This window comes from Brassica napus, chromosome C1 (genome assembly GCF_020379485.1).
Source record: "Brassica napus cultivar Da-Ae chromosome C1, Da-Ae, whole genome shotgun sequence".
NCBI lineage: Eukaryota > Viridiplantae > Streptophyta > Magnoliopsida > Brassicales > Brassicaceae > Brassica > Brassica napus.
This window is the reverse complement of record NC_063444.1, coordinates 1741602-1763466: the sequence shown is the minus strand read 5'-3', so window position 1 is coordinate 1763466 and position 21865 is coordinate 1741602. Positions and strand designations below refer to the sequence as shown.

General features: G+C 38.9%; 7 protein-coding genes across 15 annotated transcripts; 3 read left to right on the top strand and 4 right to left on the bottom strand.

Annotated features, from left to right (window-relative positions):
* Positions 1-825: 825 nt before the first annotated feature.
* LOC106350859 lies at positions 826-3057 on the top strand. Its single transcript, XM_013790768.3, has 7 exons — positions 826-1055; positions 1156-1288; positions 1439-1542; positions 1615-1786; positions 1870-2010; positions 2087-2175; positions 2253-3057. Exons 1-7 carry the CDS (start codon positions 964-966, stop codon positions 2842-2844), a joined length of 1323 nt encoding a protein of 440 aa, XP_013646222.2. The 5' UTR covers positions 826-963; the 3' UTR covers positions 2845-3057.
* A 472-nt stretch (positions 3058-3529) lies between these two features.
* Positions 3530-4790, bottom strand: LOC106351245 (ganglioside-induced differentiation-associated protein 2-like). The gene is made up of 3 exons (XM_013791098.3): positions 4548-4790; positions 4207-4471; positions 3530-4110 (listed from the first exon to the last, which is right to left on the bottom strand). The coding sequence occupies exons 1-3, from the start codon at positions 4672-4674 to the stop codon at positions 3891-3893; spliced, it is 612 nt and encodes a 203-aa protein (XP_013646552.2). The 5' UTR covers positions 4675-4790; the 3' UTR covers positions 3530-3890.
* A 186-nt stretch (positions 4791-4976) lies between these two features.
* LOC106351013 (thiol-disulfide oxidoreductase LTO1-like) lies at positions 4977-7417 on the bottom strand. 6 transcript variants are annotated; one of them, XM_013790994.3, is made up of 8 exons: positions 7212-7417; positions 6909-7140; positions 6409-6665; positions 6200-6312; positions 5957-6104; positions 5731-5868; positions 5539-5654; positions 4977-5063 (listed from the first exon to the last, which is right to left on the bottom strand). In XM_013790994.3, the coding sequence occupies exons 1-7, from the start codon at positions 7311-7313 to the stop codon at positions 5565-5567; spliced, it is 1080 nt and encodes a 359-aa protein (XP_013646448.2). In that variant the 5' UTR covers positions 7314-7417; the 3' UTR covers positions 4977-5063; positions 5539-5564. The 6 variants fall into 6 exon arrangements, 4 of the variants coding, with proteins under 4 accessions (XP_013646448.2, XP_013646382.2, XP_013646315.2 ...); XM_013790928.3 differs by lacking the exon at positions 4977-5063 and adding an exon at positions 5209-5462; XR_007318228.1 differs by having other exon boundaries at positions 5539-5868.
* Positions 7418-7591: 174 nt separating this feature from the next.
* Positions 7592-8541, top strand: LOC106370466 (senescence-associated protein DIN1-like). 3 transcript variants are annotated; one of them, XM_048745096.1, is made up of 5 exons: positions 7592-7827; positions 7906-8096; positions 8183-8253; positions 8327-8384; positions 8464-8519. In XM_048745096.1, exons 1-5 carry the CDS (start codon positions 7670-7672, stop codon positions 8517-8519), a joined length of 534 nt encoding a protein of 177 aa, XP_048601053.1. In that variant the 5' UTR covers positions 7592-7669. The 3 variants fall into 3 exon arrangements, with proteins under 3 accessions (XP_048601053.1, XP_048601052.1, XP_013665934.2); XM_048745095.1 differs by having other exon boundaries at positions 7593-7827; positions 8327-8380; positions 8464-8541; XM_013810480.3 differs by having other exon boundaries at positions 7614-7827; positions 7903-8096; positions 8327-8380; positions 8464-8541.
* Positions 8542-13344: 4803 nt separating this feature from the next.
* LOC106351512 (small polypeptide DEVIL 17-like) lies at positions 13345-14081 on the top strand. Its single transcript, XM_013791329.3, has one exon. It carries the CDS (start codon positions 13710-13712, stop codon positions 13899-13901), a length of 192 nt encoding a protein of 63 aa, XP_013646783.2. The 5' UTR covers positions 13345-13709; the 3' UTR covers positions 13902-14081.
* Positions 14082-14090: 9 nt separating this feature from the next.
* Positions 14091-16116, bottom strand: LOC106351347 (serine/arginine-rich splicing factor SR45a-like). Of its 2 annotated transcripts, none has more exons than XM_013791186.3 (7): positions 15974-16116; positions 15870-15895; positions 15437-15577; positions 15257-15359; positions 15013-15162; positions 14632-14701; positions 14091-14543 (listed from the first exon to the last, which is right to left on the bottom strand). In XM_013791186.3, exons 1-7 carry the CDS (start codon positions 15974-15976, stop codon positions 14317-14319), a joined length of 720 nt encoding a protein of 239 aa, XP_013646640.2. In that variant the 5' UTR covers positions 15977-16116; the 3' UTR covers positions 14091-14316. The 2 variants fall into 2 exon arrangements, with proteins under 2 accessions (XP_013646640.2, XP_013646704.2); XM_013791250.3 differs by having other exon boundaries at positions 14091-14534.
* Positions 16117-16426: 310 nt separating this feature from the next.
* Positions 16427-20528, bottom strand: LOC106351615 (phospholipase D delta). Its single transcript, XM_048745093.1, has 10 exons — positions 19463-20528; positions 19209-19325; positions 18800-18994; positions 18409-18714; positions 18258-18326; positions 18000-18147; positions 17689-17837; positions 17438-17587; positions 17131-17331; positions 16427-16966 (listed from the first exon to the last, which is right to left on the bottom strand). The coding sequence occupies exons 1-10, from the start codon at positions 20402-20404 to the stop codon at positions 16670-16672; spliced, it is 2574 nt and encodes an 857-aa protein (XP_048601050.1). The 5' UTR covers positions 20405-20528; the 3' UTR covers positions 16427-16669.
* Positions 20529-21865: the final 1337 nt, after the last annotated feature.

The following is a 21865-nucleotide window of genomic DNA, read 5'->3' as shown; positions in this document are numbered from 1 at the left end:
GAAAATATTCTTATAAATTAACCGGGACTTCTAGTTCTGGTGGTAAAGAGCCCACGGCTGTGAGTTCCGCTATTGGGTTCGAAACCCGGCCACTGGGGAAATCACATGCGGACCCTCCAGCGCCCGAGACCGAAGACCGTTCACAGTGAGCCACATGGTGACACCCTGGCAGTGTCCTTGCTCGCTTCAGTCTCTAGTCTGGATCACCTTGGTGAAGTCATGATACTCAGTTATCAAAAAAAAAAAATGTTCTTATAAATTTCTCACAAGCTTATATTTGAAAACCTCATTGTATTTACTTTCTTCCTTTCTATCATCATTTTTTATATCATAAAATACTTATATGAAATACTTTCAATATATAGAAGTGTGCTAAGACTCATGCGATCGATAAGATCATAATTATATACTGGACAATGTATAAAGTTATACTGAATAGAAAAGTGTGATAAGGTCAAAATTTTATATATGGTAAAAGAATTAATATAACATTGAACAATAAATATGAAATCACATAAATTATCGCATATAAGTATATAACTAAGGGATAGTCAAATCAAATTACACATAATTTCGTAAAATCTCTGTATAGAGTTAAATATGGAAAACCTTCCAAATATAGACAGGCCAAGATTTGTACGTTAGTTTAGAAAGAAAGGCTCAAGACAATGGTCCAGCCCATTACATCAAACGCAATTATATTATCAAGTGAAGCTAAACAAATGATTAGGCGTTGCTTAGGATACTCCTTCGGTTCGAGACTAATGAGTAACGCGTGTCAAAGATAAAACGGCTATATTTGACAATGTCAAAAAAAAAAAAGGTGGACCAGCTAATAGAGTAAGTCGGTGGGTTCTCGTGGGACCCAATAGAGCGTTAATCTCATTTACATACACACTCACACCTTCCTTCTTCAGTCATCGTCCTCCAGTGTCAGAGAAGAAACGTTGGTGGTGAGAAAAAATGACGGCGGCCGGAGTAGCCTCGGTTCAGACGAAGAAGCTTCTCAAGTTCAGCCTTTCTCTCTTCCGCCGCGGCTTCAACTCCTCCAAATGGTAAAATCTTGAACATTCTTATAGATTCTCTTACATAGATAGCAAGATCTGAATCGTCTGATGAATCTGTTTTTTATTTATTTGGTCGGAAAAAAAAAAGCAAAACGGCGGCGAAGATGGCTGTAGCTAGAATAAAGCTTCTGAGGAACAAGAGACAAGTTGTGGTGAAGCAAATGAGACGTGACATCGCTCTTCTTCTTCAGTCCGGTCAAGATGCCACCGCTCGAATCAGAGTATTTCACTTTCTCTCTTGTCTGAAAGACCAAAGCTCTTTACCCTTTTTCTATTGTCTGAAAAAAAGACCAAAGCTCTTTATTTTTTTCTATTGTCTGAAAAAAAATCTGCAAAAAAGACCAAAGCTCTTGACTTTAATGGCAATTCAGGTTGAGCATGTGATTAGGGAGCAGAACATCTTGGCGGCTAACGAAATCATTGAGCTTTTCTGTGAACTCATTGTTTCTCGACTCACTATCATCACAAAACAAAAGTAATGTTTCATATTCAGTTTCAAAGTTTGTGTCTTTTTACCTAAAACTCAATTTGGGGTTTTTTCTTTTAGGGAATGTCCTGTGGATCTGAAGGAAGGCATTGCGAGTTTGATATTCGCTGCGCCTAGGTGCTCGGAGATACCTGAGCTTGGAGATCTGAAAGACATCTTTGAGAAGAAGTACGGAAGAGATTTCGTGTCTGCTGCTACTGAGCTGCGTCCTACCTGTGGCGTGAACCGGATGGTAAGGGGAGAGAGTTCATTCATCATATCTGATTTGCTTAAACAATGACATGACGTTTGATGACTCTTGTGATTGTTTTGTAGCTGATTGATAAGCTTTCGGTGAGGCATCCTGGTGGAGAATTCAAACTTAAAATCATGAAGGAGATTGCCAAGGAGTTCCAGGTTGATTGGGACACTGCAGAGACTGAGCAAGAACTTCTCAAACCTCAAGAAGCAACCATTGTATATGTCTCTCTTAATCTCTCTCATTTTTCTTCTTAGAATCTTTTAAAACGTGTAATGTCTCTTGTATGAGCAGGATGGTCCACGTGCGTTTGTTAGCGCGTCAAGCTTACCAGTAAACCGTGCTTCTGATGAACCCATTGATCCTACCAAAGCTGTGCCGAGGTACATATTCTTTTTTTGTTTCATCAATGTTCAGAAAAATGTAAGTCCTTATGTTGTTTTTTTTTTGTTACATTCAGATCGAGTAGTAGCATGAGCAGCATCAACACGCATTATCATGACACCGAGTCAGCAGCTGAAGCAGCAGCTGAACTAGCCAAGCAGGCGGTTGCAGCAGCACAAGTAGCCGCCTTGTTAGCTAACAGAAGAGACAGCAGTAACAGCAACAAGGAGTTCTCTGTATCCTCCTTTTCGTCTTTGGATCATTCAAGGAGACGATCTGAAACAAGCTCCTACTACTACGCTAAACCTTCCGTAGCAAACAGAAGATACAGCTGCAACAATCCAGGTGTAAATGAAGAAGACTACGCCAAAACGGAAGCAGAAGCGAAGGGAACAATGAGGAGGAGACACACACTTCCTCCTCCTGCGACTACTGAGGTCAAGTTTGATGAGTCTGACTACTACGAGGAAGATACAGAGCCGGAAGAAGGACCTTTACAGAGACGTGCTTCTTCCCTCCCGCCAGACAGAGCACCACCTCAGGCTCCTCAGTCTGCTGAGTCTAGAAGGGACTCGAGCGGTCACCATGTTCACCCAAAGCTTCCTGATTATGATGAGTTGGCGGCACGTTTTGACTCTATCAGACAGAGTAAAGGGCCACTGATCTGAAGCGGGGAACTACTTTTACTATATAAGTAGAAAGAATATCACGTATGGGGATTTAATGCAAGTATTGTGTTTTTACTACATTGGTTGGTGATTGTGTATGAAAGAAGAAAGAAGAAAGAAGCATTACTTTTTTGTTGTTGTAATCAATAACGCTTGTAATCAATAACGCGATTCGCTTTTGTTGTGATTTTATCAAAGACTGAAGTTAAAAGAGACAGAAATCGAAATAAGAATTGGATACTCTCTACTCACAATCTTATCTTATCTCAAGATCATTGTATGTGAATGAACATTCATATAAACCTTCATGTAGAGTACAATCAATAGAATCACCTCTAGTGAACAAAGGCACACCCTCCTTTTGCTTGTGAAAGAAACTAACAAACTGATCAAAACATTTTGTTCATCTTATACTATTTAAATAGTACTCTTAGAATTAATTTTGTTCATATGTGGCATATTGTAAATTATGTCTGGGCTAGTGAATATTATGAATGTTTGGAGAATATGGATGTATGGAGAATTGTATCTATTTTACAGATGAGGAAGATAAAAACAATGTTAAAGTGTTCCAGCTTGATGATGGTAGGTGGTGTATCACTGAGATGGTGAAAGTCCTCCCTTTTCTATGAGAATGTTGTTGTAAGAGGTATTTTATAACAACTAATAAAAAAACTTGTGACACTAGCATAAATTTTTGTTTTTTTGAACTAATGTTACACTAACATATTATATTAACATATTTACACAAGATTTTCGACAGCAACCCACAACGACCACCACTAAAGAAAAGATCTGACAAATTTCTCAAAAGAAACACTGAAAACTATTAAAAACATAAAAAAGAACAGGTTCAAGGAAAATCTAAAGATTCACAACCTTTCCTTATCCAAACACCAACAGCTTTCTTTTTCTTTTTCCGTAAAAAAACGCTCACTGGCTGCGAGAAGCACCATCTATTCGTGACTTCTTTTTGATATTTTAATCGGTATATTATATGGTTTTAAAAGATACGATCAGAGGATCTGGTGGGTGTATTCTACACGCTACGAGATACACCTCATGGAGAAACTGGAGACCGATGAATCTACGGCGGCTCCGGCGTAAACCCTAGCGTGATCGCTCTCCTGACCGTAATCCATCATCGGACGGAACTCTAGATCGTCGTCGTGGTCGTAAACAAACTCCGGCATCTCTACCTCGTTCCTCCTCACGTGTTCCCACAAGTAGTCAACTCTGCTTATGTACCTTAGCTTCCCGTACAACCTACCGTAGCCAATCACCACACCAAACAAACCAATCAGTATGCAAAAAAATAAAATATATATATTCGATTTCGAGGATCCAAAACGAGAAACTCACCCGCCGGAGAAGAGGAATCGGCCGCAAGTGGCGAGGAAGAGACGCGACTGGAGGCCTGGGTGGAGGAAGTAAACCTCCTGGAGATTGTCTCTGACGTTAACCGGAATCGCGTCGTAGATCGCTCGCAGAGCTGAGATTCCGGGGAAATTCTCGCTCCTCTGCACGCCGGTGTGGACGTAGAGCACGGCGAACGGTTTTCTCCCTAGTCGAGGGAAGATCTTCTCCTCTAGATACTTGTTCAACACATCCAGTGATAGAAACCGAGCTGATTCGAGAAAATTTCAAATTCAGATGAAAGATAGCAGATGAAATCAATATAGAAAACGAAAACAGATCCAAACCTGGAAAGAATTTGCCGATAATCCGAAGGATCTTACGGCCGCGTTTGTCTCTGCCATGGATCTTGAAGATCTCGAGCTTCTCGATCAGCTGCTCTTGCTCAATCTCCGAAATCTGAGGTGTCGTCATCTTTGAAAAATCAGTTGAAGAGTGCGGCGAGTGAAGGTGGATGAAGAACTGATGGATTTTAAAGAGATTTCAAAGGGCGAAAACTAAAAATGTGTATTTACTGGAGGGGTTTAATGTGAGAAACGACGTGACTATTACGAATATTCTATAGCATCTTCCCTTTTCAACGTGATCGTTCTCACCTCTTCCGTGGGTCCAACACTCATTACCTGTTTTGCCCTTTTTATGAGCTTTCTTGATAAGCAACTAATCTGACCCCTTCATTCTCTCTACATCTAACGGCTACTGCTTTTTTTTCTTACTCTTTTCCCGCGCGAGCGTTACTTTACGTTACGCCTCGTCACATTCATTAGAGGTTTGGATAAAGATTAGCCTTATTTTTGGCTCATCTGTTGTTCAACAAAACCCAAGTTAGCAATTTAGTAATAAATATCTGGATGTTCATATCTATCCAATATTTTAATCTTTAAAAAAGAAGAAAATAGAATATATTGCCTATCCAACGAGTCATGTATCTGCCATGGATCATCTATCTACACGCATATATAATTCATTATGTAAATACAACATACATACATGTGTGCTCTTAACCTCACTTCTATTCATTACACATTTACACCATAATACACCGATTTACATTCTAGGCTTATACCATAAAGACATGACTAGATGACTGCAGGTTCTCGGATTGCTAGTAGAACCCAACAAGTTTTGGAACCTAATAATCTTTATATGATAGTGTGATTCTCTGGTGATGGCTAAGTGATAGAACATGGAGTTATAACCTCCTGTGGCAATAATAATAATCACTTGCAATGGCACAGAGCATCCTATAACCATCGGTATCAATAAAAGAGCATTCACCTCATATTCCTGCAACTATACAAATTTTACTGAAGTGGTTTGGCCTCAGTTGCCTGATCAAGGCTGAATCCAGACATCTCCGCTAGTTCAGCGAGTTCTACTTCTCCGCTTAATACCTAAACAATAAAAGAGGTGAAATAGGAACTGACATGTGATGAAAACTCGTGCCAAGGATTCAGAGGATTTACTCACCTGACCATTTATCATCCATGTGGGGAATCCTTCGATCCCAACATCTGAACATGCCTTGAATATCTTAGTTCCTTTCTTGTAGCCTTCGGGAAAACATTCCACGTAATTCAGTAGCTTTGCTGCTTCTCTTCCAAACATCTACAGATGGAGAGAACTTACATAGTTACATGACAAGCGCATAAAACTGATTACTTGTAAACCAATGTAAGTACCTAGTAGTACCTACCTCTTTTTGCTCTAAGCAGTGAGAACACCAGAACGCTCCATACATTTTAGCTCCAATGGAGTTTAGATGTTTTGCTAACGCTATAGCATATGGGCTCGATAATGTAGTGATCTCTGTTGAATAATATGGCAGCTCAATGTCACCTGAGCTGCAAGGAGTGAACACCAAAGACGTATATTGGAGTTAAGAGAAACTACTTGTAAGAAAGGATTAATACATGCCATCGGACTCAACCTGGATTACCTTGAAGGGATTGGTCGAGCAGTACTATATGAAGCAGTCAAAGAGGCAACTACTATGAGTGCCAAGCATATCTGCAATCCCACAACTTGCTGTATCTCTTGCAACTTCACATCCTACCACATGCACGGAGCAAATAAACATAATCCTAACTTAAGTAATCATCTTGACAATTTACACAAAATGTAAGAGAAACGGATATAAAGGGATACCTTTACAGCGAGGAAAAATAGAGTAAACGATAGGAAAGCAGATACTAGGCAATAGAGGCACGATGATCCTGAGAGTTTTGTGTTAAGTATATACAGGAAGTACGCACTAGCAGATGCCATCGTAGTTGTGGCGGCAAATAACGCAAAACGCCCATTGGTCTTACTAACTCCAAAGGGTAGATTCCCTTCCGCAAGCTGTGCACTCAAAGCTGTTACTAAGCCATACATAACAAACCCAATCACTGGCAGAGGAACACCTGGCAAAATGCAAAAGAACAGTCACTGAGTTCAGCTTTCAACATGGAGCATGCTATTCATTGACACAGCTCATAGCACAGATTCAATATTATCACATTGAGAGTGATTCAATCAGAATCTAATCATGCCTATGAGATCAAATACCATGAATACAAATCTTGAACTAAGCTACATACAAGTTTCCAGGTTAGTCTAAGCTCAGGACTATACATTAATCACACATTAAAGCGATGTATAGTTACCAAAAACAAGGGCGTAATCGCTGTTCAATACATCGCCGCAAGTACCACCACCAACGGGGCAAAAGGCATCGGATCCGGTCAGTTTCAGGTAGGTTAAATACGCGGTGTCTAACATCCCGATACCGCCGAGTCCGGTGAACCAGCTGTACATCGAACTGTTAATAGATACCGAATCTACACCATCATCCGACTCAGACGACGAGCATTTGATCGGGAATCTCCGGCGAGAGACCTGATTAAGAACATCTGACTTCAATTAACCAATCACACTACCATCACACACGAAAATGAAACGAGATTTACCTCGAACCGTCTTGGATTGAGAGCCGACGACGAAGGAGGAAGCTCGCGGAAGCCGAAACGAAACTGACAAGACGATACAGGGATAAACCTCGCCATCATCATCGGCGTCGTCGAACAATCGCTAATCCGCCATCATCACAAAGCTTCCCTTACTTTCACTCTCTTCCGTTTCGTTAATGGGCCTAAGGCCCATATATTATTTAGATCTGGGCCTTAATAAGAAACGTATAGTAGCATCTAATCCGAGTCAGCAAGTTATCCATATTACGACTTACGAGGTAACCGAGTTGGACTTATCATCCATACTCCGCATGGCTTACATGTTGGACTCGGATAGATCTTCTAGAACTGGCTGACGTGTCACTTGTTCCATATCCTTTGGCTTTGCGTCTGTATATATATACATAACATGCACGAGAAGTATAACTCAAAGTATCTACAAACACAAGAATAAAAAAATGGAATCTGCTTTAAACACAACCACACGAATCGGAAGCTGGTCATCGGTTATATCTCCACCTCTAGAAGTGTGTAGATCTTTCAAGTGGAAGCTATCAACGGCAACAAGGAGAGTCGTCGTCGTCGTTGCAGATCGTCAGAACTCAAACTTCCGATGGTGACCTAACGTTTTGTAATCTCTCTTAGCATTAGAGGAAATGACTTAATTTATTAAATTGTTTTTTTTTTGAAGAAGGAAAGTAACAACAGGCAGAGCAAATATTGCAGCGGAAGCAGCTAGAGTTCCAACATCAGTACCGGTGAGAGTTGCGCGTGAGCTAGCTCAAGCAGGATACAAATATCTCGACGTGAGGACACCAGACGAGTTCAGCATCGGACATCCGTCTAGTGCTATTAACGTGCCTTACATGTACAGAGTCGGATCAGGTTCATTTTCAAACCGACCTTTGGTTTCCTCTCTATAGTATAAAAAATAGTTGAAATTAACACCAAAGCTAAATAAAATGTTGCAGGAATGATCAAGAACCCGAGCTTTTTAAAGCAGGTCTCGTCCCACTTCAGGAAACACGACGAGATCATCATTGTAAGCTTATACTTTAGCAAATTTCTAGTAATAGTTATGAACACAAAATCATATTATAAATGAAATATTATAGGGTTGTGAGAGCGGGGAAAGATCTCTCATGGCTTCAACTGAACTTCTCACTGCTGTAAGTATGATTCATTTATGTGATAGTATTTGTTAAAACAGAGAAAGCGGTTTTAATGATGCCTCGTGTGTGTGTATGAACAGGGTTTCACCGGGGTTACAGACATTGCTGGAGGATACGTTGCCTGGACAGAGAATGAACTACCAGTAGAAGAGTGAAAACAAAAACAAAAACATAAACCTATCCCTTTGTAAATTGCAAATAAATAATGTATATGTTCTCAACAAAAAAAAGTGTATGTATCTAAATGGCACTACCAATTGATATAAAGTTTCACTTGGAACAAAATATCATTACCGCTCAGTGATTCGTTTCTCAAAATAACACTGTTATGAAAACGAATACAGTGAGAAAAAAAAACAGAAGTTATAAAGAGATTCCTCTCCGTTAGATACAAAAACTACACAAAGGAAGATGAGAATAGGCAACATGTTTATTTTACTTGAGCGGAGAGAATGGTAGCTCACGGAGTAGTTGCATAAGCATTTCTAAGATTTCTCCAAAATTGGGCCTTTGAGCTGGATCTTGTTGCCAGTATTGTAATAAGAATCTCCCTAGGATAGATCTCTGGATGAATGGAACAGATTGGATAATCCGTGCAGAAACGAATCCGAAGACTCAAGCTTCTCAAAGCCTGTGGATTGATGTGGGATACAAGAGAGTTGGCTCTTCTCCTGATACTCCTAGATACTCTGGTTCAGATATGACACATCAAATCAGAAAATCCTTGGGTTGCTGGATATTACACACCAGCCATGAAAGTCGATTTAGAGATTTCAATAAGAAGAGACATGTTTTAAAAATGAAAGATGGTTATCTCATTACTGATTTTCGACCAGAACATATAAGACCAGTCTAGACAAGGACTTGTACATGCACAAGGCCTTGGGAAAATAAAACAACTTAACTCCTTTGTCCCCCCCATACCTAAAGACATAAACTAAAGACAGTCTGAAAATTTAAATAAAAGACATAACATGAACTTAGATAGACTATAGGAACTTAGGTAGATTAATACTCTGGCCTTGAATCTTGATTTTCTGGACTCCTGAGAGGTACCCCCCTTTAATTCCCAGCTTGGTTTACTCGAATATCTCTCCTGGTTGGGCTGATAGATGCCTTTTCTTCAAGAAGTGTTAATCCGGATGCAGTGTAGGCGGTCGGACTTGTAATTGGCATATCTCCTAAACCATTAATCCTTTTGGTATGAAACCAATTCGCCGCGTGCTCTGGTTGAGTTGAGAATCTAGAGAAGTTGGTTTCACGGATAAACTCTTCATGGTTGCTGAGATATTCTCTTTGGACTGAACGTATGTCACTGCTGGCTCCAATGTAACTGGTCTCTGCAACTTGATGAAGGTCTGGCCCAACTACAGTTCTGAATGCTGCTTCACTGGTCAGGATCATATCAGGTTGTGTTCGGTTGAAGTCCATAGGACTGTTTGTTTGGCATACGCAACTTCCTGTAGCTGCGGCTGTGTCTTGTTTGTTTGGTTGTTGTTTGTTTTGCAAACACAGCTGCATGAGGGTCTGCCAAACGAACATTCCTCAATTATATAACAACCTTCTTTTGTCAAAAATCTTAAGCTAAATTAAAACAAAAATGATATATCAGAATATCTATCACAAAACAAAGTTAAATAATACACAAGTCTTAAATAAATTAAACAAATATTTCAATATCACATAAAAATGATAATCAAAATTATAAGTAAAGACAAACCAAGTCACTGACTAAAATATTTAATATTGTAAACGACTTCTACCATATTGATGTTCTTAAGCAAAGTTTCCATCGTTCTATCAACAGGTCGGTTCACATATACAACAACTCAGACTCATTGTACAACAAGCTCTTAAAGTATGGAGGAAAATAGAGATACTCTTTGGAGAACGCCAACAGCCGCTTCTGAGTTCTTACAAAGATACTCCCTCCGTTTCTAAATGTAAGTAGTTTTAGCAAAAAAACGTTTGTTTCACAATATAAGTAGTTTACATATTTTAATGCATATTTTTCATTTATTGGATATTGTGTGACCAATGAAATAATGTTAGGTTTTTAATAATTGGTTGAATTAATTGGTTAAATAACATATTCTTTTAAATAATAATTTTCTAAATATTCGTGCTTTTAAGCAAAACTACTTACAATTAAAAACAGAAACAGATGGAGTATTTGTTAGGGCCATATTCGTTCGGTGTGCCCAACTAGCCAACTAGAGTCTACAGGAATAAAATGAATCAGCAGAGATAGAAAACCTACACTCACTCTCAAGACTCTTAACACAAGTAAATAAAGTGGTAACATCCGCAAAGTTAAGATATAAGCTTTTAATGACGACAAGAAAAAATGTGAATGGATCCTATAACCTTATATCCATATCTCGGTTCTGTAATTAAGAATCACAAAATGTATTTGTATAAAATAATTTTATTCTTTTTCAAGAAAAAACAAGAATGGAGGAATATTCATAGCTGTCAGAGGAAGTGTTCATGCGTGGCAAAAATCAATCAAACTATCAATGATTGTTCACTGATTTTTTTTCTCCTCCAGGTACTTTATTCTCTTCCACCAGTTCATGCTTGACGTTTTTCTGCGTTCCTGACGACGCCCTTCTTTAAAACTAAAAAGCAAATTATATTAATCTCATTTACAAATTATATTAATCTCATTATTTATAATTAATTACCAAAAAAAATTATATTAATCTCATTTATATATACTTATAAATAATACAAGTAGTGCGTATTTAAAAATGAATAGTAAACGTCTCATTACATTTATCATATGGAAACATCTTATTTGATCTTCAGTTTTCTTTATCACATTACTTCTCCCATATACAAATTAACGCAAAATCATTTGTCGAAGAATTAACGAATCTACACAGAATTACTAAACTAATTAACAGAAATTAATGTTCAAAAAAAAAAATTTAACAGAAATCCATTGCTAATATACCCCTAAGAAAAAAAATACTACCGGTCAGTGAGCTTAAGCTATCATTATAATCAAAGGATGATCACGTGTAAGGAAGAGATAAGCCGTTGTCTCATCGGGTACGCTAAAACCACCTGACACGCGTTTTTGGTAGGTTGATAGAATCCTGAAAAAAAAGTTTTAACAGTTTTTTACCAAAAAAAGTTTTAACAGTAAATTAATAACGTGAAAGAGTGTATAAGAGCAGCTTCATCGGTTGGAATCTAAAAAACGTTTTTGATAAAAAAATATTGTTATTTTAATTAATTTTGCTTAATTAATTAAATTTAAATGTGAATTAAATACAAGAGCTATTTATATGTTGACAAGTGGTATGAAAAGTTTTAATACGGTTCCCATATGTTTTTAGTTTTTTTTTTTTAACACTGGTATTTTATAATGTGAAGTTTAGAAAGAACAAACTGCCTCCCTAACAACACATACCTCATTAACAGAGGATTAGAGTAACATGTTACCAAAATTAAAAGAAGAAAAAAACAGAAAATAAAGAACACCAGTAAGTGTCCAAACAAAGCATGAACAAAGGAAACATGCTAGAGGCTCGTCAACCAGTCATGGAGACTCCATTGACAGCCTCTGTTCGGATAGTGGATTAGTAGCCAGTGGGGACCCAAGTCGCAAGATAAGATTGGTAGCGATGAACCCGCGTAACGCTGATAGCAATGCTCGTAGCAACACCATTTTTATCGAGAGATATATGCTCTAAACTCTAATCATCAGATGAGCTTAGCTCCTTTCTCCGGCATGAAAGAAGGAAGCTTTATGTAGTATGTTTGCCATCAAAGATCCAAGATTAGGGGACAAACTATTAAAGCATAAACGAACTTTTCAAACAGCTTGGTTCTTCTAATATCCACAGTAGCAGCCTGAGAAGAAACCAGCTGGAGATCCGTATCTGCTCCGAAAAAATTGCGGTAGAAGCAAATCGACACAAACCGTTGCTCCATAAGGATCCGGAAATAATGACAAAACCGTCGCTCCCCCAGGAGCACAACACCTTCACTAGGTAAATCATACAGAGCTGAAGCCAAACCAATTCCACCCTTGTAGTTGATCGAAGAGAAGCCATCATCCAAGAGATTTAAAGAAGCCAGAAGCTAGAAACAAGACACTTCAAAAAAGAACCACACAATACTGAACTAACCTGTAGCTTGAGAAAAATCAAAGCAGAGTAGCTAAACCCATGGGATCGAAGAGAACCCCTTACCCAAACCGGACTCATTCAAAAGGAGGAATAAAGCGCCGCATAGAACCGCTTCAACCATTGAAGCAAATGGAACAGGAGCGAGGTTGATTGACGACAACGAGGATCCAAAGAGACATGTCTGAGCAAAGCTTCAACAAATCCGATGGAAGAATTAACACCCTAGATCAGAGCCGGCTTAGTACTGCACCGCGCACCAGAAAGAAGATCCGGATCTGTTCAAACCAACAAACGCATCACTGGGTCTTCGACGGAAACAAACCATCACTCACCATCTCATAACCGCCGAAACACCTCAGATCGAACAGAAGAACCTACTATAAGACAGTAACTACCCTCTCACGGCACCGACGAGACTCGCCGGATGCCGGAGAGGGCCAATCGGAAATCTCTTTTTTTTTTTCTCTCAGGCGGCTGCTAGGTTCTCGATTTTGTTTTGACCGAATGTTTTTAGTTTAGAACTCTTCTCGTTCTCTTTCCTATTTTCTTTTGTGTTTTGATTTTTTTTTAATTATTAGAACCCTGTAAAAACTCTGGGACGGAGGTGTTGTAAAAATGGTATTCATTACATCATAGCTGTCAAATGTTTCCTTGCACGTAAAAAAAAAAGAAAGGTTTCCTAGCATTGTCATTGTATATGATTTATCCACGTTGACAGCCGTAACGATGTGACATCATTAATATTGACAATATGCAAGAAGAGTGCATACGAGACTTTATAGTATCTTTTAGTTATGGTATATATTTACTCAAAGACAATGATTCCTACATTAATAACCCGGTTTAAAACAACAATGATAAAGCGTAGTGTGGAATTATATAATCGCGCAAGTACAGAAGCAAAATGAACTAATGGGTTTCTAAGAGGATACGTGAAATTTTTAAAGAGAGGTTAACGACGTTTAACGTCATCGCATCATCATTGCTCCACCACTCTTCTATTTATAGTCTTTTTTATCATTTTATTTATTTTCCTCTCCACTCTTTTGGTCTCTTTCATTTGCTTCTTCTTCTCTTCCATCATTTCTCTGTTAAAAGAAAATATCGTCTCTACAGAAAAAATAAAATAAAGAAGAACATAAAAAGTGTGAAGAAGCCAAGTAAATAAGAGAAGAAGAACAAACATGGGCCAATGTTCATCGACCACAAAGATGAGGAGAAAGAGGAAAAGAGAAGAAGAAGGTTGTAGAGAATCATCATCAGTGGAAAGGAATAGAGGATGTTTAGCGATGGTGAATGAGAGGCGTTCTAGGTTCTACATCGCCAGGAGATGTGTTCTTATGTTACTTTGCTGGCACAAATACGCCAACTCTTGATTATCAATCAGGTTTTGTGTTTTTATTACAAGTAAAAATAAAACACACGTACATATAATTCGCTGTTGATAACTTTTTTGTTGTCGTCTCTGTTCATAGCTTGTGTTTTTGAGTTTTGATAGTTTCAAGCTTTACTCTTGTAACTCCACCCTTTTGTTTCAAACAATTATTTGCAAACAATCTCAAAAGTAGCATAGAGAAGATATTACATTATAAGTTTCACTTCATTGTGTTCTGCAGCATACATAAAAGAGAAAAGGCACATAAAACCATACTTGTCACACAACAGAATCTCTGTAATAATTTAAAGATGATGAACAATCACACAACCTAAACCAACAATGAAGTTTTTTGGATTACTTTGTTAAGAGAGAGAGCTACACACACAGGTCATTTCGAGCCACCACGGACGGGGTTAATACCTTCTCTCGGACCTTCTCTCTGGGCTTCTTCCATAAGGAGAGTAAGACCGATCTCTTCTAGAACTTCTTCCACCACCACGAGGCGAATACTCACGTCTTGGTGGTGACCTCCTTCCACCACCACGAGGTGAGTAGTCGCGTCTTGGTGACCTACGGTGTCCGTAATCATCACGATCATAGTGCCTCCCTCGACTGCTACGGCCATCTCGGTCTTTTTTTTTCCACAGCACGAAAAAGAAGAGTACAGAACAGTTAGTAACCTTTTCATTTGCTAAGTGCATCAATAATTTTAATAGTTGTTGACTTACCATTGTCTCTGGAGCTTTTCAAGCCAAGATAGTGGCCAGGGGTGGGAGTTCTGGGGCGCTTTCTTCGGGACTGAAGATAACACAAAGTACATAAACCTCATGTAAAAAAAACAAGATGCATCCTAGGCTGAAGAAACACTTGACTTGTACTAATAGTTGTTGTCACTTGATAATGTCCTTTGATTAGTTGATAGTTGAAGCAATATAGTTGATTAGTTGGATTTGGTAAGGATGAGTAGTATCATCTTTGATTGTTGCCAACACTAGCTTGACGCAATATTTTTTTTCTGATTAGTCAGAAAATCTCCAAGTTAAACAAAATAACTATATCAAACTTATCATATTGGTACCAAAATGAATTGAGCATGAAGTTAATGTTACCCTTTCAACAGTGATGTAACGGCCTTCAAGTACAGATTGGTTGAGATACTTGATGCAACGGTCAGCGTCTTTAACGCTATCCATCGTAACAAAGGCAAAACCACGAGACTCACGGGTGCGCGGCTCCATTACAAGAAAGCAAGACGCTACCTGTGGGCAATCAAATTAGTCAAATTAGCTTAAGACAAAACAGATTAATGAGGAAGGAAGGAGAAACAGGGTTTTAGATATATGGTTATATCACCTTGCCTTCCTTGGAGAAATGAGCTTCGAGATCCTTGTCAGTGACTCTTGTGGATAGGCCAGTCACATAGAGAGTGGTACCAGGGTTTTCAACTTCAGACCTCCTGTTCACCAAAAAGCATTAGAAACCACCAATGACAATGCAGACAGAGATGGAGAAAAGAAGGCTAGAGCAGCTAACCTTCCACGGTTTCTTGATGGAGATATAGGCCTTGGCAAAGATCTTGACCTTGACCTTGACCTAGCCCTCGGCACGGATCTAGACCTGGACCTGGACCTGGAAAGGGACCGTTCTTTTCGAGGTGAAGGAGACCGTGAATCTCTGTTTCAGAAACCAGGCAAAAAAAAGTATTACAGAACATGTGTTTTGTTGTCTGTACAAAACCTCAGTAAAGACATGTTACTTTGACACACCTAACATGACAAGGCATCGACAACATATGATTCAAGTACAGAGAATCTTTAACAGGTCAACACTCGCAAGTCTATTCATCAGATTCGAATTCTTAACCAAGTGTTAAATGAAATTCAACATTTTAGAAATAGTTTGTAGTTTTACAGCTATGAACAACGCGAATATATTAAGAAAAAAAAAATATTTGAATCTCTCTAACCTTTCTTCGTGACGGCGAGAATCAGCCTGCAAAAACGAAACAAGTACCTCAAATTTCGTCAGATATATCAAACTACGAAGAAGAAGTGTGTACTGTAAGCTTACCATTGCGGGAGAAGCAGGTAGACAAGTCTCAGGTTGCGATCGAGATTGAGATAATTAGGGTTTTTACTGTAAACTCCAGTTCCTTTCCTTGTCTTTTAGATTCATTATTATTCTTAAAATTTTTATATTACATTAGTAATTGCATGTGGCAAGCCTCACGTTTCTTATGGTGTATTCCGTAACCAATCCGGTTTGTTATTTATTTTATTTTTTTTTGGCTCTAGCGCATTCTTCCACTCGGTTTGGTTTAATTATCGTTACACTTGATTGAATGATAAACAGAATCGAACAAGAACCTCTATTTTTGTTTTTTTTTCCAAATTGAAATTCATTCCTAGGATAGTTTAATACTGGCAGATAAAAATATCTCCAGAACCAAGAGCCCAAAGAACATGCACTTAGAAGCGGATAACAATAATCTGGATAAATTGATGCTACCCTCGGCACGACATAAGAACCAAACACTTGTAGTTACATTCATTTGAAATTATATTACAGTTTTATTATTAATTGAGAAAAATAAGAAACACAGAGAGCATCCTTACGTAACTGAGATTTGCCTCCATAGTCCACACACACTACTTTTTTGACGACAAATCACAAAAGAATTAAACAAAACAACACAGTTAAATGTACACAAATCACACAACACTCTCAGCTTCTTTTTTCTTCAGGATCGAAACGAACAATGTTACATTACGTGGTTAGAGTATCAGGGAGGGCCATGGAATGAGCTCCGATGATCTTGCCACCAACATCTGGGAAGCTGTCGTAATCTGGAAGTGAGCTCACTTTACCATCACTGTCTACTTGTAGAGGATATTTAATCAAGTGACCTTGCAGCTCCGAGAATTTAGTATTTGTGAACTTTTTCCAGTTTCCTTCAGCGATTTCGTTCACGTTCTTGACGCATTCTAGATCAGAAGGTTCCACGAACTCATCTGCGGTTTTGCCTAAGTGCTCTGCCCATAGTGACATTCTGTATCCATACACCTGTGGATAGAGAGATATCAACGCACCTGTAAGTTAAATTCAAGTTTCTATACTTGATTACTTTACAACGAGCATAAACACAACGTCTCTAGCATATCTGAAGCTAACTTTTGAGGTTTTGTTAAGGTATATATGATGATGATGATGATAGGAAGAAGGCAAACCTGGCCACGTGGGTGTCTTCCCTTGTTAGTCCATGTATGATGGGGTTGATATGCACCCATGGCTATTTCTGTATCTTTCGTGCCGGCCATTGATCTTTGGTTGATATTAGCAGATCCCATGAGTACATACTCATCATCTACTATCATCCCCTTCGCGTGCACATAGATCATAAAACGCTGGAACTTATACGAATCCGATACCTGAAAACGCAGTCAAAAAGATCATAAGTACTTTTGATCCACTGATTACTACAGGAAAGTGTATATATATGACTCCTCTTCTCTATGAATGATATGAATATTATACCGCACTGCCATTTGTGGCTGGCATATTCTCTGGAAGTTGCTCTCGTTTACCAAGGCAGTAAAAGTTAAGGTAATCGAGAGGATGAGCATCTGACTGCACTGCTTTCAGTTCTCGTACTATGACATCATACATCATCTGCATAGTTTGGCTCTGCAAACAAGATGGTTTTTAGCAAAAAATGTTAGTTTCTCTTGTAAAGAATTGGAAGAAACTACATTATAATATCAGTGCTAAAAGTCTTGAAGTAATACCTGCCAATACAGAATTTCTTGCACAGGTCCAGACTTTGGGTCCCCCTCAGGCCACAATGGTATAACGACATATACAGCAAATCTTTCTTTAGCTCTGATTTTACTAACAATCTTTAGTGCCAACTCCATTGGAATAAGATTGTCAGCTCCTGCTCATTCAAAAGAGAGGGAACATTCACTTCATTCACTTTTGTATACACAGGAGAAGGAGAATCCATCCCAGATGTTGAGAACTATGCTAGAATACAGCCTATTCTAAGTGAGCATTTTAGTTCCTAGTCTAAGAACTTTCTTCAAAGATCAAGACGTACCTGCATCTTTATAATTAGGCCAAGCATAAGACGAACCAAGGAAATACTGATTCTCGATGTATATGAAATGCTGAGCAGATCTGATTGTCTGGATGTATGCAGTCTGGATGCTTTTATCTACTACAAGACGCTTGGCACATTCCAGATTCTGCAGTCAAAAAGAAATTTTCAAAACTTAGTACACAATGTGGCGACAATAACTATTGTATTGTCAAGGAACATTAGTAATAATAATAGCAACTAAGTTGATCTACTAACTTGTGCCTCAGCCTCGTCTTCATATTTCGGAAATCCTTTCACGGATCCTGAGTCGATAGAACGGAATACCTGGAAGTCAAATGGTTGAATCAAATCGCCATAACAATTCATTACATGATAAAGTATTGTTTGGAAAGACATTTGTGAATACCTGAGCATGCCAATTCTCAGGATCATCTTCTTTGGAAACATAAACAACTGGATCGTCCTCCGGGACAATTGAGGTACCATCCTTCAGAAACTTAAACACTGGACTTAGAATCCATGATATACGTCCTATCCGGATCAATGCATCATCTTGCCAGTGAGTTTTTCCCTTTAGACGCAAGCTAAACTCCTTCCATCGGGTCGCTTTTCTCCACCGCTGCTCAAAGTTTATGAGAACATCATACGCCGCAGGGCCGTCTAGCCTACAGTGCAAATCGTGCCACGGTTGCCTTGGAGCCTTGGTAGCAGCCTGAGGAAGTTAAGCAGAAAACGAATCCAAATCAGGAGTCAGTACGGTTAAAAACGACCAGCCAATAATTACATACTGTACTCACTGGAAATGTAGGATTGTGAAAATCATCCTTGAATACAGTGTCAAGATCGTGTAGTATCCGGTGGTCAGGTGTGTCGTAGCGGCCGTCACAAAGATCAATACCTCCAATGAAAGCTGTGATCTTGCGATTGTTACCAACAGCCTGAGTATCTACAAGAACACACTTCTGATGGTGCGTGAAGAGAGTGCCAACAACCTGACAATTAAAACGAAGAATCAAACCTGAGAGAGATTAAAGGAAAGTCCATGAAAAGAACATGTACATACGATAGCCAACACTAACTAGATTCAGTGCATTTCCAAGAACATCTCTTATAATTGACCGCAAACATACATATTCACTAATCCTATCTTTGCAATTAGCATCACTAAACTATCATGAACATATATACTGAAGAGCTAGGACTTGCCTGTTGTTTAAACAAACCAAGCTTACTACTAGCATAACGAGGTGACAACACACATATCACAGAAGAATGCTTGAAAAACTTCCTAGTCTCTTCATCATGCGTCCCCATAACTCCAGGCTGCAACACAAAAAATGCCATACAACATACTTAACATAGGTAAATCACCAATTGCGTCATCATATAATCTCTAATTCTATTAGATACGACGATTAACATAGCCTATCGAAACATAAATGATATAGCCTAACACTCACCGTGCTAATCCCAAACTTATCATGAGAAGTCTTATCATCCCACACAAGCAGCAAAACTCGAACACCTTCTTCGGATTTATACTTCAGCAACTCCCCAAGCGTCAAATCACCACCTCTCGGTAACTTCCTCGTAGGCTCCCTAACAAGCCTCACCTTGTGGAACACCGACCACCCCACGATGTAAATCATATGGTGCGCCTCGGAGACGGCGTAACAAATATCCTCCCAGCACTTGCCGTGCTTGTAAACCTTCCCGTTATCCAATCCAACCTCCGGCAACGTCCCGTCCATCACGTGAGCGTCTTGGTAAAGTCTCACCTTGCTCCCTTTCCTCACGGGGAAGTAAGTCCGTTTCACGCCTCTCCGATCCGGATCCCCGGCGATTCCGCTACGGTACGTCTCGATCTGGTGGAACGGGGTGAACTTCATGTCGACGTAGAGAGCCGTCTCCTTCTTCGGCGGTTTCCCCGACGCGCCGAGGACGGGGAACCACCCGGAGATCCGCTGCCCCGAGGCGATCTGGTGTACGGGGATCTTCGCCGTGCCGATGATCTGCGCGCCGAAGACGTCGTCGTCCTTGACCTGGAACTCGAGGTGAGGCATCGGATGCGCGACGGAGATGTTGAAGTGCTCGTCCCAGAGAGGATCCTGAGAGTTTTTCAAGACGCGCGTGCGAGCGAGAGTCGCTTGAGGGACGACGACGGTTACGTAGGGATCGCTGGTGATGACCTTGCGGTGGCCGCGGATGTTGCGATCGCCGCCGTCTCTGTTTCTTGGATCTTCGTCGACTTCCGGAGGTTTGGCGCATGAGTTGCAAGCGGTGAAGCAGCGGCGCATGCGATCGGAGAATAAGTCCATGTTAGGTAACCTCCTCGCCTGAACGATTTTGAGATCGAGGTCGCCGTGGAGAAGCATCACGTCGTCGGATACTTTCTCCGCCATGGCTAACAATAAACCGAGAGCCCTAACGAATAAGGGCTCGGTTTGTTGTTGCTGCTGCGGAAACACAGAGATGAATTTGAATTTTCTTTTTTTGATTAATTATTATTAATAATAATAGTATTTGTTATTTTTAGGTGATGATGATATGAGGGAGAAGAAGGAAAGGGACGGAGGAAGAAGAAGAAGGGACACGTGGACGCACGACGTGACGGGAGTTGTTTACCTCCGTGTAGATCTGTTGAGAGAGTTTGTTGCACACCTTCTGCATTTTTGGCTTCTTTCGAAGACAAATCTCTAAAATAGCATATTTCTAAGTTTATATCACAAAAATAGCACTCTAAAATTAAAATGACTAAAATAGCACATTTCTAAGTTTATCTTTTGAAAATTTTAATTTTTTTATTTTTCAAAATTTAAAATCTTATCCTCAAAACTTCATTTCTCAACTCTAAACCCTAAACCCTAAACTCTAAACCCTAAACCCTAAACTCTAAACCCTAAATCCTAAACCCTACCCTTTAACTCTAAACCCTAAGTTTGTGACTTTTGATAAAACATTAAATGCTATTTTTGTGACTTTTGACTTTAAATGCTAGTTTGAGAACAAAAACTTGATTTAGTGCTATTTTTGTCTTTTTCTCTTCTTTTAATTGGTAAGAGAGGGCTTAAACACTTTGTTTAATTAGTTCTTAATTAGTTCAGAAGATCCACCGATTTTAGAATGTTGTGCGAAGATCTTTCTACATTCCTCTTAAGTGTAATTTAATAATGGAAAAGGGTGAGTCAAACACAACAGCAATGCGATTATCTCAGATGTGTCCACCATATCCATTAAACTATTCTTCAAAGGTTATAATCATTATTAACCAGACTAACTCTATAAGATTAAGTAAGTGGTGGTGGATCTAATAAAAACCCCTTTAGTTATGGCGAATGTAACTAGAAATGATTTTGCTATCTGTCTTTTCTACGATCAATTTCACAAAACAAATATAACATGGCTACTAAAAATTGATGACATGGCTTCCGAAAAAATATGACATGGATAATCTCATTTAATGTTGATTTATATTTTTGGCAAATTTATTAAAATATGGTAATAATTCATATATTACATTTAATATTTATATTTTTTTTGTAACTTTTTTTAAATATGTTAATAGCTCATACATCATCTATAAATAAATATATTCATAAATAACATTTCAAATTTTGAAATATTATTAATATTGTATAATTATACAATTTGTATTACTAAAACTTTCAAAAATTTCTACAATTTTTTAAAGATTTAAATATCTAATCGTAATATCATTAGTTTTTTATATATCTACAAATTTCAGAATGTTGCCTCAATATCTTTCTGCATTCCTCTGAGTGTAATCTAATAATGGAAAAGGCTTGAGTCAAACACAACAGCAATGCGATTATCTCAGATGTGTCCACCATATCCATTAAACT

Coding starts and splice junctions, on each gene's coding strand:
- LOC106370466 (XM_048745095.1), top strand. CDS start 7,670: ATGGAATCTGCTTTAAACACAACCACACGAATCGGAAGCTGGTCATCG. Junction 7,828..7,905: donor CAGAACTCAAACTTCCGATG/GTGACCTAACGT, acceptor TTTTTGAAGAAG/GAAAGTAACAACAGGCAGAG. Junction 8,254..8,326: donor AACACGACGAGATCATCATT/GTAAGCTTATAC, acceptor GAAATATTATAG/GGTTGTGAGAGCGGGGAAAG.
- LOC106351245 (XM_013791098.3), bottom strand. CDS start 4,674: ATGACGACACCTCAGATTTCGGAGATTGAGCAAGAGCAGCTGATCGAG. Junction 4,472..4,547: donor TATCGGCAAATTCTTTCCAG/GTTTGGATCTGT, acceptor TTCTCGAATCAG/CTCGGTTTCTATCACTGGAT. Junction 4,111..4,206: donor CGATTCCTCTTCTCCGGCGG/GTGAGTTTCTCG, acceptor TGGCTACGGTAG/GTTGTACGGGAAGCTAAGGT.
- LOC106350859 (XM_013790768.3), top strand. CDS start 964: ATGACGGCGGCCGGAGTAGCCTCGGTTCAGACGAAGAAGCTTCTCAAG. Junction 1,056..1,155: donor GGCTTCAACTCCTCCAAATG/GTAAAATCTTGA, acceptor GAAAAAAAAAAG/CAAAACGGCGGCGAAGATGG. Junction 2,011..2,086: donor AACCTCAAGAAGCAACCATT/GTATATGTCTCT, acceptor TTGTATGAGCAG/GATGGTCCACGTGCGTTTGT.
- LOC106351512 (XM_013791329.3), top strand. CDS start 13,710: ATGGGCCAATGTTCATCGACCACAAAGATGAGGAGAAAGAGGAAAAGA.
- LOC106351615 (XM_048745093.1), bottom strand. CDS start 20,404: ATGGCGGAGAAAGTATCCGACGACGTGATGCTTCTCCACGGCGACCTC. Junction 18,995..19,208: donor TTGGTTTGTTTAAACAACAG/GCAAGTCCTAGC, acceptor TTTAATTGTCAG/GTTGTTGGCACTCTCTTCAC. Junction 16,967..17,130: donor GAAGACACCCACGTGGCCAG/GTTTGCCTTCTT, acceptor CTCTATCCACAG/GTGTATGGATACAGAATGTC.
- LOC106351013 (XM_048745094.1), bottom strand. CDS start 7,313: ATGATGATGGCGAGGTTTATCCCTGTATCGTCTTGTCAGTTTCGTTTC. Junction 7,141..7,211: donor TCAATCCAAGACGGTTCGAG/GTAAATCTCGTT, acceptor GTTCTTAATCAG/GTCTCTCGCCGGAGATTCCC. Junction 5,869..5,956: donor ACTGCTTAGAGCAAAAAGAG/GTAGGTACTACT, acceptor CTCCATCTGTAG/ATGTTTGGAAGAGAAGCAGC.
- LOC106351347 (XM_013791186.3), bottom strand. Junction 15,163..15,256: donor ATTTCTCCAAGGAAGGCAAG/GTGATATAACCA, acceptor GATTGCCCACAG/GTAGCGTCTTGCTTTCTTGT. Junction 14,544..14,631: donor GAAAAGCTCCAGAGACAATG/GTAAGTCAACAA, acceptor TCGTGCTGTGGA/AAAAAAAAGACCGAGATGGC.